Source organism: Chrysochloris asiatica, unplaced genomic scaffold (genome assembly GCF_000296735.1).
Source record: "Chrysochloris asiatica unplaced genomic scaffold, ChrAsi1.0 scaffold00003, whole genome shotgun sequence".
In the NCBI taxonomy this organism is placed as follows: domain Eukaryota; kingdom Metazoa; phylum Chordata; class Mammalia; order Afrosoricida; family Chrysochloridae; genus Chrysochloris; species Chrysochloris asiatica.
This window is the reverse complement of record NW_006408521.1, coordinates 42198773-42213097: the sequence shown is the minus strand read 5'-3', so window position 1 is coordinate 42213097 and position 14325 is coordinate 42198773. Positions and strand designations below refer to the sequence as shown.

General features: G+C 44.9%; 1 protein-coding gene across 24 annotated transcripts in view; it reads right to left on the bottom strand.

Moving 5' to 3' along the window:
* Window positions 1-14325, bottom strand: part of TCF7L2 (transcription factor 7-like 2 (T-cell specific, HMG-box)) — a 228163-nt gene that overhangs the window by 70788 nt on the left and 143050 nt on the right. The window contains exon 5 of one of the 24 annotated variants that reach the window (XM_006831354.1): window positions 7754-7894. The exons of 22 other annotated variants lie outside the window; for them this stretch is intronic. In XM_006831354.1, coding sequence (XP_006831417.1) covers window positions 7754-7894 — 141 coding nt within the window. Of the gene's footprint in view, window positions 1-7753; window positions 7898-14325 lie in introns of all 24 variants that reach the window. One more of the 24 variants, XM_006831353.1, reaches the window with a different exon arrangement.

The window sequence follows — 14325 nt, the reverse complement described above, 5'->3', positions numbered from 1 at the left end:
ACACAGATGCAGACAGGAAATGTGGGTTACTTCTTGTTGTTAAATGCCGTCGAGTCGATTCCGACCCATAGAGACCCTGTATAGGATTTCCATGGAGCAGCTGGTGAGCTTTAACCACCAACCTTTGCAGTTCAAACAACTTTGCAGTCTGACGCATTAGCCCGCAGTGCCACACCAGGACTTGTAGAAGGCAGTTGATAGTTCTTTGTCACTTCCCTTCCCTTCCCGCCCCCTCCCCTGCACTTGTTGTTTTCTGCACTGGGTCACTACTTCCAGTTCTCAATGGCTGAAATGGCAAGTCTGCAAGTAATTACAAGGGCAGGAGTTCGATTCCCCAAGCATTTACATGTGTGCAAAGACTGTTACCATCACCAGCAGAATTCACGGCGAGGTATCCTATACTGCTCATTCACCTGTGACTCTGAGCTGGGGGCCTTCCAGGTCACCTGTCTTATTCCCCAAGAGGAAGTCAAGCACACACCCAGGGTCCTCTTCACTCATATTCCCCCACATTGCACTTTTCCTTGAGAAAGCCTATGGCCCTGGATTGTTTCAGGTGAGAAAGCAGCTCCGGCCTCCACACAGACCTAGAACAGCCAGTCCAGAATCCCAGCAGGCAGGAGCGAGCTCTCAACTGAGTTTGTGCTAGATGCTGGCGCACGCAAGAGCACAATGGGAGAGTCGGGAGAGATCAGCAAAATCAGCAGATACATTTAAAACATCATATCCAACCCTTGATGATTGCGCTCAGCCTCTAAGAATAATGCCAATACATCAAAACTGAATACTCCAAAAGACATGCTGCCCTATATGGTTTGCAATCACCGATTCCCCTTGCTAATTATATTTTCCTTTGGCCCCTATCAGAAGTAGCTTGAATTCTTTCAAATTCACAAAGTGGCCTGTGCATGCTGGGGTAGAGGCAAGAACACAGTCCAGGAAGAAAAAATAGAAAATCTAACCATTGACAAGTGAGACCACCAGGGCCAGGAGAGATGCCCCGCTGTGCTGGAGGGACCTGGAGAGAGGGGCAGAGTCAGCATCCACACCAAGGGAATTCCGCCTCTGTCTGAAAGCAAGGGTCAAGTCAAACAGGGAAAGCCACAATCATAAATCTGACAGCAAAGGGCCGCCAAGGGTGCTGATCAGCTGATGATAGTGCACTGTGAACTGATGGTGTTGGACAAATGGATTTAGACCTGGGTCAAACCTACAGGCTCCTGGTATGGCGCTGTAGGTTCAGCACTGTACTGCGAACCGTACTATCAGCGGTTCAAGCCCACCAGTCACTCCTTGGAAACACTATACAAAAGAAGCCCTGTCCCCAAGGACACAAACCTAGCTAGTGAGTGTTGTTGTTAAGTGCCGTCGAGTCAGAGAGGGCTTCTTTTATGAAGTTTGTTTTTAAAACTGATTTTTGAATCTATCATACAATGGACTTCCTGAGGTCCAGTTCTATGGATTTGTTGTTGTTGAGTACTGTCAAGCTGGTTCCACCTCATAGTGACCCTGTATGGGATTTCCAAGAAGGCGCTGGTGGGTTTGAACTGTCAACATTGTGGTTCAAACTGACCTTGCAGTCCAGCGCATTATCCTGCAGAGCTACACCAGGAGTCCTGTAGGTGACACCCCCTGAAATGGGATCTTGGTTGCAGTGGATGTTGTGGCTCATGTAGGGCAGAGATAAAGAGAAACAATCATTCTGTTCTCCTTAGAAGTCCACATATCCCCCCTTCCATTAGTCAGTACCCCCAGAGGACTGTGTGTGTCTACAAACTTGTCCCTAGCTAGCCGTCTAGGCGAGCAGGCACAGAACAAAGCTGACCTGTCTTTCAAACAAGCCCCTAGGTGGTACCAACGGTATTTACACTTTCCTTAAAGGCCTTAAAAGTTGGAGGTTTGAACCTATCCAGTGGTACCAGGGAAGAAACATACTGGTGTTCTGCTTTTGTAATAATTACAGTCCAGAAAACCCCATAGAGTAGTTTTACTCTTTTAACACATGACGTCACCCTAAATCAGAACCGACTCAGCCAGCAACAGGTTCTATTTTGGCTTTTCTTCAAGAACCGTGTGCATTTCTTTAGACAACAGAAGTGCTACACGCAGTTCTTCACGTGCCGACGTACACGCCCCTCTTGCTCTACCCTTCTTTCTTGGGCTTTCTTACAAAAAGTAGGCAAAGACAGAAAGTTGTCGGCCAAACAGAGATGTGCACACACAACAAATGGGGCCCCCCTCTGGATCATTCTGAGTTTCTGACACTTTCTGGTCAAGGCTTTATCATTTCCCCAGGGGAGAGCAGAATTCTCACCTGTCACTCTGAGCTCCTGGCAAAACACAGGTCCTGCCAGAAACTCAGCGGGCAGGGGCCAGGCAGAGCACATGATGATTGAGTGTCTCCACGATCTCTCACGACCCCAGCCCTGTAGACTGTGCTTAATCCAACATCATCTCCTGCCAGCTCTGTTTTCCTACGCAGCAAGAGGTGCCGCCAGAACATGGGGCTGAGACACAGGGGCGGAGGTAAAGCTTGTCACAGAAAGTGACTAGTGGGTCAGGAAATCAACCAAGTGGACCACTGTACCCTTCAGCCACCCGAAGGCCTTCACTTGCTCTTTCTCCGATGTCTTCACTCCCCCACCCCCAGAAGGAACTGGCTTTTCCTAAACAGACACTTCCACTCTACGCACACACATGCCTCATATTTAGACCTTGCTGAAGAAGAATTTTACTTTCCTGCTACATCAACGGCTGTCTGAGGGCACTAGCTTGGGAGGGACAGGCTCAGACATGCCCAAAAGGAAACAAAAAACAACCTTCTTTCCTACGAAAGAAATTAAGTGATTTAAAAATGACAGCCCATGGGAGAGATGGCCATATTTTGAGCCGGACCTCGTTAGGGACCGCTTCCACCATCCCCATCCACTGTGAGACAAAACGAAATATTAGACATATCTAGCTGCAGAGGGTCCTGAGACTGATTTTCAGAGATGTGACGAGGAAGGATGTGGAGTAAAGGAGGGAAGATGATGTGGCTCCCAGGATTGTCGTGCCGTAAATTATCAGCAGCTGAGAAATAGACACATTTCAAATAAGGTGCACAGGACTGATACAGACGGTAATACCAGGGCTGGCCACTTGGACTTCCCAACAATAAATGCCGTAGGAAAGGGGAGAAAACTCAGTTGCCGAGCTGAAATGCTATTCCTATATCCCCAAATTCCAACCACCTTGCACGCTGGACTCCTGGTGCAGCACTATAGGAGAAACACTGGACTGCAAACCACAAGGTCAGCGGTTCAAACCCACCAGCCGCTCCTTGGAAACCCTATACAGGGTTGCAATGAGTCCGAACCGACTTAACGGCACTTAACAACTTAACAACAGCAGGCTGACATTATTGAAGGGATTGAGAATGGGAACATGCTCTGAGAGACAGACAGACCCACAGATAATGGTGAGCAAAGCCATCGGTGACAAGCATCTACCTCTACCCCAACCCAATCTCTTCAAACACTGATCAAGTGTTTGATTTTGATTTTGAGGGTTTTACGGAGTCACCATGACTCTTGGGCACCTAGTAGAAGAAACTGTCCCAGGGCGGTACAAATGGCTAACACACTCAGCTGTTAACCGAAAGACTGGAGCGTCAAGTCCACCAAGAAGTACCTCAGAAGAAAGGCCTGGTGATCTGTTTTTAAACGCAGTCCTGAAAACATTATGGAGCACAATACAACTCCGACACTCACAGGGTCCACCATGAGTCAGAATCGAACACACAGCAACCGGTGAAAGGAACCAATTTATACTCTCCCTTGACAAAGTTTAGTCCATTAAAAAATTATTTGTCACCTCACAGAATTACAGGGAGGGTGGATGTCATGCTTTTTGGAAATCAGACACAGCCATTTATAGGATATGGTTTAATAACCTTAAGAGACATTTCATATCCTCCCACCAAAATGGCCGACTCTCTGTCTATGTGAGCCACTTGACAAATTTAACAGTTTTCTTTTTCCTTCCTAAAAAAGTATCTGCTGAGAGGTTAACGAGCATGAAGCAACTACAGCACACCCATTCCTGAAGACACACACTCTCTAAAATGAAAAAAAAAAAAAAATTCCCAATGCCACAGCTCAAGACAAGCAAAACGGTCAGTCAACAGCTCCCCCAGCGCCCCCCAAAAATTGAAGAGACAAGGAGCCCCATGTTGTTATTCTCACCCACCCGTAGGAAAAAATGAAAAGGAAGGAAACAAAGGATTCAGAAAAGGATTCAGAAAAGGAACTTTAAAAGAAAAAAAAGAAAGTTTGTATGCAAGTATTTCCGTGCAAATGGTATTATTGACTTAAGTGGTTACAGGAAACACTTTCTTCTTATCTGAATGCATTTATGTCATGGGTCCCTCCCTGGTAGTGTCACTATCAAGCATGCTAATAACCCCAATGTAATGACTTTGTGTGGTTAGCTCTCAAATGGACTGGAATAGCTAACTCACAAAAGAAGTGACTCACCGCTGCCCTGGTGGGCGTAGGCTTTCTTACTCATAGTTACTGAACTACCAACCCAGGGTGGCTTGAAGGGAGACCTAACACTTAGAATCAAGCTGACCTGCAAGGTAGGGAGAAGAAGGGGATGAAAGTTAAGTAGGGATGGAGGAGAAAGTACCTGAAATGTGATTCCTGTAAAGCAAAATTGGATGTCAGATGTCCTGAATCCGGTGTCTGCTCCCAGTTCTGGAGAAGGGGAGTGTGCAATGAAATCCAAAACCTTCTCCTTTAGCAAGTGGAAGATGGTTGTTGTGTAGTTAGTTACACGACCTTAAGCAAACTGCTCCATCTCCCTTTGCCTCCGGGGCCTTATCTGTACACTGGTAAAGATAGCAGTACTTCGATTTCTAAGGGTTGCTGAGATGTTTCGTAGGCCAATGGCTCGCAGCAGCTCCTGGGCCGCTGTAATTTGCAGTGTTCAAGGATGTTCTTGGTTAGTATTTCTTGGAATCCTTGGGAGTACCCAGAGAAGAGGCCGTGCAGGTGCGGATAAAGGAATGGCAGAGGGGTCAGGCAGCACTCTACATACATAACTGACATGACATAGTGCTGGACTAAAACCCAGTCCTCTCGATTGCATATCATGTGTGGCTTTTACGACGAGATCTAGCCATCAGAGTTTCCAAAGCACAAGTACAGTGAGTCTTACTTACCTAATGCTCATGAAAACCTATCTAGAAATGTGCTGCATAACTGAGCTCCCACTGTGGTGGCTGGGCCATTGGATGAACGTGCTCAGAATCAAGGAACTTTGCCAAGAATCCTGTTAGTGTCCATATCACACCAAGTTACTCTCAACACAGCATCTGCTTTGTGAACTCATGGGATGCTCACAATCGCCCAGTCTTGTTGCCCCCTTCACTGATGGTGAAACAGAGATGCCGAGCACTTGGGTAGCCCAAGTTCACACAACCCTGTAAATGGTGTCTCTACATCTGGTTTATCCATGACTCACAGATTGACACCCACCCTAGAAATGTAGCATCTTCACCCCTTCCCAGGAAATAACTCCCTATCTGAGAACCAGTCACTGGCGCCAGGGATATCACTTGCTCCAGAGGATCTCGGGTTATAAGGAAGAAATTCATTCTTTCGGTTTTACTTTCCTCATCATACTCAAAGCAGGTGCCCGGCTCTCCTTTATATACCTTTCCAACTCTGACCAAAGATTAATGAGTTACTACTTACCAGAACCTTATAGAGGAATAGCTAAGTTCACTGTGGTCTTATCACTGATTGTCAGAAGGACCAGCTAAGCTTATTAAAAGCCAAACCAGGAAGGAGCTGAGACAGAAAGCTTCCAGCAGTAGGGCCTTTCTGTTCCACAGAAGGTAGGGTCTCTCTGCTCTCTCAGACTAAGGCTCAGGTACAGGCAGGGCCAGAAGCCAGAGAAGAGGGAGCTTCAAACGACCCACAAGCACTCTTGGTTTTGTGTGTATATAACTGACCAGAAGATTTCCATAAGACCCTAACATGACATTTGTACCCAGAATTAAGGTCTTTCACAGTGCAAAAAAAGGAGCTCTGGTAGCGTAGTGGTTACGAGTCAGACTGCCAACCTCAAGATCAGCAGTTCAAAACCACCAGCGGTTTCACAGGAGACAGATGAGGCTTTCTGCTCCTATAAAGATTTGCAGCCTCAGAAACCCTGTGCAGGGTGTCACTATGAGTCGGGACAACAACAGTGCAAAAACGGGTCCTGCATGTTACACTAGGTGGAAAGGAAATGCAAAACTCTGTAGAGGAGTATAAGTCTAATTTTGTCAAACCTGTTTAAAGTTCATGCATATAAACAACCAGAAAGAAAGGATTCCACATTTTCAGAATTTTTTAATAGGTGGTAAAACTTCCTATAGATACTGACATACCCCTTCTACGTATTTTTCTACATGTTCAAGTTGTCTCTTAAATAGCCATTTGGTACTTCTTAAATTAAGTCAAGCGTACAAAGACGATTCAGTCAACATTTTCTCTCTCCAGAGGCAAAATGCATTTGCATGTGCTAAGCCTCCTTCTGTGGTAAGAACCATATGAAGTTCTGTGGTGTTGCACTGTAGGATAAACACTGGACTGCTAACCTCAAGCTTGGTGGTTCAAACCCATCAGCTGCTCCTTGGAAACCCTATGCAAGGTCACTATGAGCTGGAACCAACTTGAAAGCACTTCCCCACAACAACATAGCCCTAACACAATGTTTAGCATATAACACAAAGTAGTTATACAATAAGTGTTTGTAAAAGACGTAAGATTTACTATGTTGTTGTTAAGTGCTGTTGAGTTGGTTCCGACTCATAGTGACCCTGTATAGGGTTTCCAAAGAGCTGCTGGTGAACTTGAACCTCCGACATCTTAAGGTTCAAATCGACCCTGCGGTCTAGTGCATTAACCCATAGTGCCACACCAGGACTCTGAGATTTATTATATTGCCTCCTAAATGTGTGTTTTTCTTTGAAGGAAAAAAAAAAAAAAGAAAGAAAGTGAACACTAGTACTACTAAAACATTTGCTGTTTACATCTAAAGAGTTACTTTTCAATTTCCTATCTGCATTGACTTCTGCAATCATGAAGATAAAAGCTGGTTCTAATATTCTTTATTCTTCAGGACTACTAATTTGAAGAGAGCTGTCACTCCCCAGCGTGGAGCAGTGTGGGGTACTGACATGCTGTTGAATTATTTAAAGGAAATTAACAATGCTTCCTGTCCTTGGAGAGCAACATCTGCAAGAAAAGCCATTGGCCAGCACCCAGAGTAGGTGTCACTGCATGAAAGGGAGGCTCTCTCAGTACCCTGAATTTCCAAAGAAATCTCTACATCTTAAATTTACCACTAACAAAGGCAATGTTCAGGCTGTAACATCTCTTCCACTGGGCACTAAGGACAGTCCCAGGAAAGGATTTCCTGGGGGTCAAGTTCAATGGGACAGCGTATTGTCCGTCATTCTCCCAGAAGTTACCTATGACGGTGACTCATGGAGCCAGGCAGCTTGGCGACACAGAAGCACCACCCTCCACCTTCGCCTTGTAAATGGGGTTTTTATGGTCAGTCCACTCAGACATCAGGGCACCCATGGTCACAAGGACTCCAGGAGAACTGAGGGGTCATAGCGGGCGGGCCCTGCCCTAACGGAGGTTAGCTTTGCATGGGCAGGTCCATTTCATCGCTAACTCATCTCATACCATCGTTCTGCATAAAGACCTACCTCCAAACACCAGGGCTCCCCAACCTTTTGTAAGGAGTGGCTCCTTTTCATGTCCCTGAAGACTTGAGTGCTGACAGTGAAGTCTGAGGGGGGGTAGAAGTGCTGAAAGTCATGTCCCTGAGTGCAGCAAGGGAGGGGGTACTGCTGCCAGGAAGAAAGGGGAACAGAGTGAGGCCAGGGAGCGAGGGGGACACGGTCACCACTGAAGACATGGCTTCCACAGCCTGACCCACATCCTCCTCAACGAGGACCAACCCAGTACTCTTTCACCACCGCCCTGCCTTCCAGCTCTGCTTCTCCTATAATCTCTCCAGCTCCTTCTCATTTGCCCACCCCACCCATCGTTCCCCACTGGGTGTGGTGGTGGCCCCTCCCCAGAGCCCTTGGACTAGAGTTCACGCTCACTCTCAACTTACCGTACCGAATCTGCTATGTGTTGGAACCCAATGACACAGCTGATGTCTCTACCAACCAAACTGCAGTCCCGTGCAGTCTGACCAAGTAGTAGAGTTGCTTAGACATCTGCCTTGATGCCCATTTCCCCTGTCAGACTACAATCGTTTTGAGAGAAGCAACTAGATTTACATCTTTGGACCCCTTGCAAGATCTGGCAGATCAACTCCTTGGGTGCTCAAAGAGTCTGCGTTGAATTGGCCTTCAACCCAACTTCACAGATTATCTGCAGCCTACTCACTGCTGACTTTATTAGGGGCCCTAGGCAGGATTGTGCAGCGTGTTGTACCCGGGTAGTCCTCACAACCACCCTGTGAGGTAGGTGTTGTGCTCATTGACAGAGGAGGAAACTGACTCAGAGAAGCTAAGGAGCATGCCCAACGTCACACAAGCTAACAAATGGCAGAGAGGACTACAGATCAGATCTCAGTCGACCTTGTAGACGGCAGCTGTGTAGACTCGTCTGCCTATCCAGATGTTGACTAAGGCTGCATAAACTGGGTAGTAAACTCCGGTAAAGAGCAAACTCAGGTCACTGAGGGGCTACCTGACAACAGAGAAATATCCATCCTGATTTTTTTTTTTTTAAATAAGAATGTCTGTGATTTTTTAGGTTCATCATAAAAGGTGTAATATATATGGGCCAGTCCAAAAGTCTGCCTATACATTAAACATTTATTAAACAAAATAGTCAAATGGGAAGCTACTGTTTCTTGACCTAACCCTCCCCTAGGTCTATACTCTTCTGAAGACAGTTTTCCAGCTCTCTAACCTTTCCCCCAAAGAATTCTGTGCTCTTAGATCGATACCCATCAAAATGGCAGTTTTGGCATCTTCAAGGGACTCAAAGTGTGTTCTTCTTCAGCACTCTTGGAGTTTGGGGAACAAAAAGAAGTTTGAAGGAGTAAGATCAGGGCTATAGGGTGGATGGGGTAATGTGTTCTAATGAAATGCTCCCAGGAAAGCCTTTGCTACTCTTGAAGAATGAAGAAGTACATGGCCGTGAACGAAACACAGATTCCTTGGCACAATTTCTCTGGCCTCTTTCTCACCAATGCAGTTTTCCATATTCTTCAAAACTTCTTCTTAGTAAACTCCCATGATCATCCTATGACCTTTGAGAAAATCTATCAAGATTACTGCTTTGTAATCCCCTACACCCACTTAAAAAAAAAAAAAGTCACTATGATCTTCTGAAATGACCTGTCTTGAATTGAACAAGACAAGCAGACCCCCCTTGGAAGCCAATGTTTTGCTGGGATGTAGGGTAAGCACTAAATTGTTAACCACAAAGTTGGCAGTTCAAAGCCACCAGCTGCTCCTCAGAAACCATTTCCAGGGTTAGTATGAGTTGAAACCAACTCAACAACAACAACGAGACTAAGGCAAGTTGTATTACTGAAAGAACTTGTCTGAAGCCATCCACTGTTAAGCTTTTTTAATGAAAAAAAGTTCCACAAACATTTTCTTCATTCTTCTGAATTCTAAATAACAAATTCAGAATGAAGAGTATGAGATACATGTCACATGTTCAGTTAGTTCAGGAAGTATGCTGTCTGAGCACTGAGGACTCTGGGAACAGGAAATGGATGAAAATAAGGTCAAATCTATAAAACGACAGACACATTTGGAGTTACCACATGACTGGGTCTTCCCACGGATCTCAGCTTTATCCACATGCATTAAAACTATGCAAAGGCAAAATGAGCCCCTACATAGGAGGGGGCCACCCTGCCCACAGATTGACCCACGCTGGCTACAGCTGACCCTTTGGCTGGACTGGAAGAGCCGCCACTGACTGCTGGAAGCCTAGAGGTCTGCGCACTCCCAGCCCCCTTCTGCCTCCCCCCATCCCATGCATTTCTCCACATCACTTCTTTTGTCAACAGGAGCACGTGAGTCATTAAGAAAGCCAGAGTCCACCTGTGAGATTACCTCCACTTTACAGCTAGGGTAAACTTATTTTGCCTTGTCACAGCAATGACTCACACCTCATTGTCTCCTATCACCAAAGGTGACAAAAGTTTACCTTCCAATTGTTTCTGGAAGGGCCCCAGCAATATCAGGGTTTAAGCCTTTTCTGTTTGCTTTCTTTGTTTTCTTCTACCATATGCTCATAGCAAAGAGACAGGTTTCCCAGAAGAGGAATTGGGGATTGGGGCGGGGTCGGTGGTAGGATGGTTATTAGAGACAACATCTTTACTATCTGAGCAGTTCTTCAAGGCCTATATTTGTATAGGTGATGGTAGCTTCTATTTCTATAGGTGGTGGTAGCCTGTGTTTCTATAGGTGGTGGCAGGTTATGAGGAAATGTTAACACACACACACATATCCTTCTTTATAGTTGAGACAGTTTTTCAAGGTTAGGAAGCTCAGAGCCAAAACTGCAGGCTACTTCTACCAACCTATCAGCTTTGAATGTGTAAGATTAATCTTATCTGCATTTATTTTAGGGGCTTACCCTAATTTTCTCTTTATCCTCATTTCGTTATCTATTCATTTCTAACCTTTTGCATAATATACAATTCTGAAAGCCACTTCAAATTTTGGGGTCAATATGTCTTATCAACAAAACACAAAGTCATTTTCTTGGTGAAAATAATGGTTAGTATGCAACCCCCCCTCAAAAAAAGGACATACACAAGAAAAAGACTCTGATGGAGCCTAAATACTAGAAAGTAGATATCTGCTCATTTTTCTGCTCAACATCCAATCACGTGTTTCTGATAACAGTACTGTGAATTCTTTTTAAGGTACCACCCTGACTCAAGCCATGGGTTTTGGCTGAGATGTGGACAAGTTTTACTCAGTCCAAACCTACTGCCACTCCGTCAATTACTTCAGAACTTAAATCTGCCTCAAATAACACTGCGACCTACCTGGGAGAAACCTGAGACAAGAGCTGAAGGGAACAGTGAATGTGGTGGTGGGTGGGGGGTCTGTGGACCCATCTATGATATCTACCAACTTCTGGACTTTTCATGTGGGTCAGTAAATTCACCTTGCTCAAGACAGTTTGGGTTGTGTCTGAGGAGCAAGCCATTCTAACTGGAGCTGTCCAGACTACTCAATCTGACCGACCTCAATAGTTGTCCATCTGGGAAGCAGGGAATGATGAGGGAGGAACTGTTAAATGAAGGTCATATGTATTGCAGGCTCGTGACATGACCAAGGAATTATTACAAGGCAATGTACTGGAGTGAGGTTTAATACTTTTTGAAATAAGGATGAATATGATTTATGGCCAGTCCTTGGGAAAGAGGTAGCCACCACTTCAGCAGCCAAAATCAAATTCCTGCTGGAATTCCCTCAGAATCCCCGCCCAGGACCTTCACCAAAGCCACTTCCTGTGCTGAACTAGGTTACGATATAGTCTCCGTGAACACAGCAGATTCACAAAGTAGGAGTCACAGACATTTCACTGTGCTAAAACATGGCTTCCGACTTCCTTCAGTGACAAAAGTGCTTGCTCCAAAGAAAATTTCAAGAGCTGCATTTCTTCTGGGGCAGGTGATGTTACGAGGCAGTAAAATGTCAAGTGAAGACAAGTAGAATAAGAAATTTCAAAAGGTATGAGATATATATGAGTCTAGTAGTCTAGGGGGCTATGGTTTTGAATTTCATTGTTGGCTCAGCACATGAGGACAAGGCGTGTTGAGCTGTGGGCCTAGCTGCCACAGGGCATAAGGAGTCTGAGCAATATTTGTGTCTTCCACTGCAGTATTTCTTTACAAGCTCATACACCCTTCACTAAGTTGTTGTTGTTGTTAAGTGTCACCGAGTCGGTTCCAACACATAGGAACCCTGTATAGGGTTTCCTAGGAGCAGCTGGTGAGCTGGAACCACTGACTTGGCGGTTCAAATGACTTTGCAGTCTAGCGTATTAACCCATAGCACCACACCAGGACTTAACCTTTCACTAGGTGGGAGTGGGGGTGGTTATGTGCATGGAGTCGGTTCTGACCCTATACAAGGTTTTCCGAGGCTGGAAACCTTTACGGGAGCAGAAAGCCTCAGCTTTCACCTGCAGAACAGCTGGCAGTTTCGAACTGCTCACTAGGTAGCTGAATCATAATTAAAAGTTAATAGAATGGAATCAAACGAGCTACAAAGTTCTAATGGCCCAGTCAGGAAAATAACAAATGCACAAAGAAAAGCTAAAAAACATCAAAATACTAACACTGCCAGATATAAAGGTTTTGTATGAGAGAACGTTTTTTCAGACTTGCAAGCTGAATGTTTCATGTAAGTTTGCGCTTCCATAGCACGAAGGGAAGGCTATTAGGTGTCTCTCTAAAGAGATCACAATTGTAAAATGAAATGGATCTACAAAATCCCCTCATCTCATTTGTTCTTTATGTCTTTCTTTTAATCCCCAGGTACAGATGTACAGACACTTACTTGTCCAGACTCTACGGCAAGTCTAGAGCTGACACAAAAAAACAGATTTTAAGAAGTAGGAAATCAGGGATTTATTGCATTTTATTTTGAAAACACAACCTTTTTGGAGTAATGAGAAATTCAAGACTTCAGTAGTAGTCTTACAGAGGGTACTGACAACGACCATTCACTAAACAAGTCAAATGACAAATGAATTTTCTCTTTATCTGAACAAATTAACTCCTTACATCTGTCAATCATTCACATATACCTGCATATGTGTGTACAAAGAACACCAAAAAATAAAAAATAACAAAACCCATATACACAGCTATAACCTTGGAGGAAGACTCAAGGTCTTCACAGGTCATTCCAATCTAGTTTCAAGCTCCATCGACAATTCTCACATTTATAAGTGAAGTAACTTTGATGTGAACTAATTACATTTGAAATATGTTATATTAACACAGATGCCAAAGAACTTCTAATCAGCAAACCAGACAGCTACCTGCTTTATGACTGAAGACGAGCCAGTCCTTCCCCAAACCAGGATGCCATCATTGTCTTAGCAAACACATACAACATTTTTCGGTTACTGTTTTTCGCAAATGTGAGCATGTCTGAGTGAAAAGTTGTGCAAGTGCATGCCTAGGACACACGTGCAGACACATGTGTCTAGGTAGTCAGGGTCGTCAAACACGGAGGACAGTGCATCCTACAGTCTGGAATGGCAGATGATTGGCACTTTTGCAGCAACTTACCCACGCAGTATCCCCCGCCATCCCTCTCAGAGTCAACAGAGGTGGCACATAACTGCCCTCCCTGCATTCAAATAAATAAAGCAAAGCCTAAAGATCCACTTGTCTTGCAGTCAGTTCAGACTCATGGCACCCTCACGTGTCAGAGAACTGGGCTCCGTGAGGCCTTTCCATTGGAGAGAGTCTTCGGGGAGTACAGACTGTCAAGCTTTCTTCCAAGTTATCTCTGAGTGACTCTGAATCACCAACCTTTCAGTTAGTGGTTGAGTGTGTAACTGTGTGTACGCTACCCAGGCACTCTCCTTGTGTGCACAGAAGTACAGAAATGAAGTCTACCTTGGCCCTCAGGAACTCAAGTTAGGAAGAAAGAACCAAGGCAGCAAAGCAGGATGACACCCATACCTGTGTTGACCTTTCACAGAAGTGTTCACCTCATCTCAACCACAGGACCCTCCTAACTAGCTGTGTGGCCCTTCTTCCATCTCTGGGTCATGTGAGGGTACTGGCTACCTTCTAAGGTCCCTGCCTACCTTTAGCATGCTACCATATTGCAGAGCTAGGCAAACAAGCCCCTCAAAGTGCCCACATTTCTAATCACGACCCTTACAAAAGGGCTAAGGGCCACTGAGTCGGTTCCAATAAGACTGCATTTCTGGACGTGGCCATCATAAAATGTTAAGTGCCGTTGAGTTGATTCCAACTCACGCATAAAGTTTCCAAGGAATGGCTGGTGAGTTTGAACCACCAAACTTGCGGTTAGCAATCCACTGCTTAGCTGACAGTACCACATCAGGACTCGAGAGACTATATTTAATGTAGTGAAGTCACATTCAGGGAGAAATAGCTACAAATGCATACGGACAATTTCCTGTACTAGATAAAAGCTCTATATTGACAGAAAAAATAAAACATTTTAGGGATAAGACATCATGAGTGGTCTTTTGCAGATCATTTCAAAAGGTGTCTATTGGTTAAAAGAAA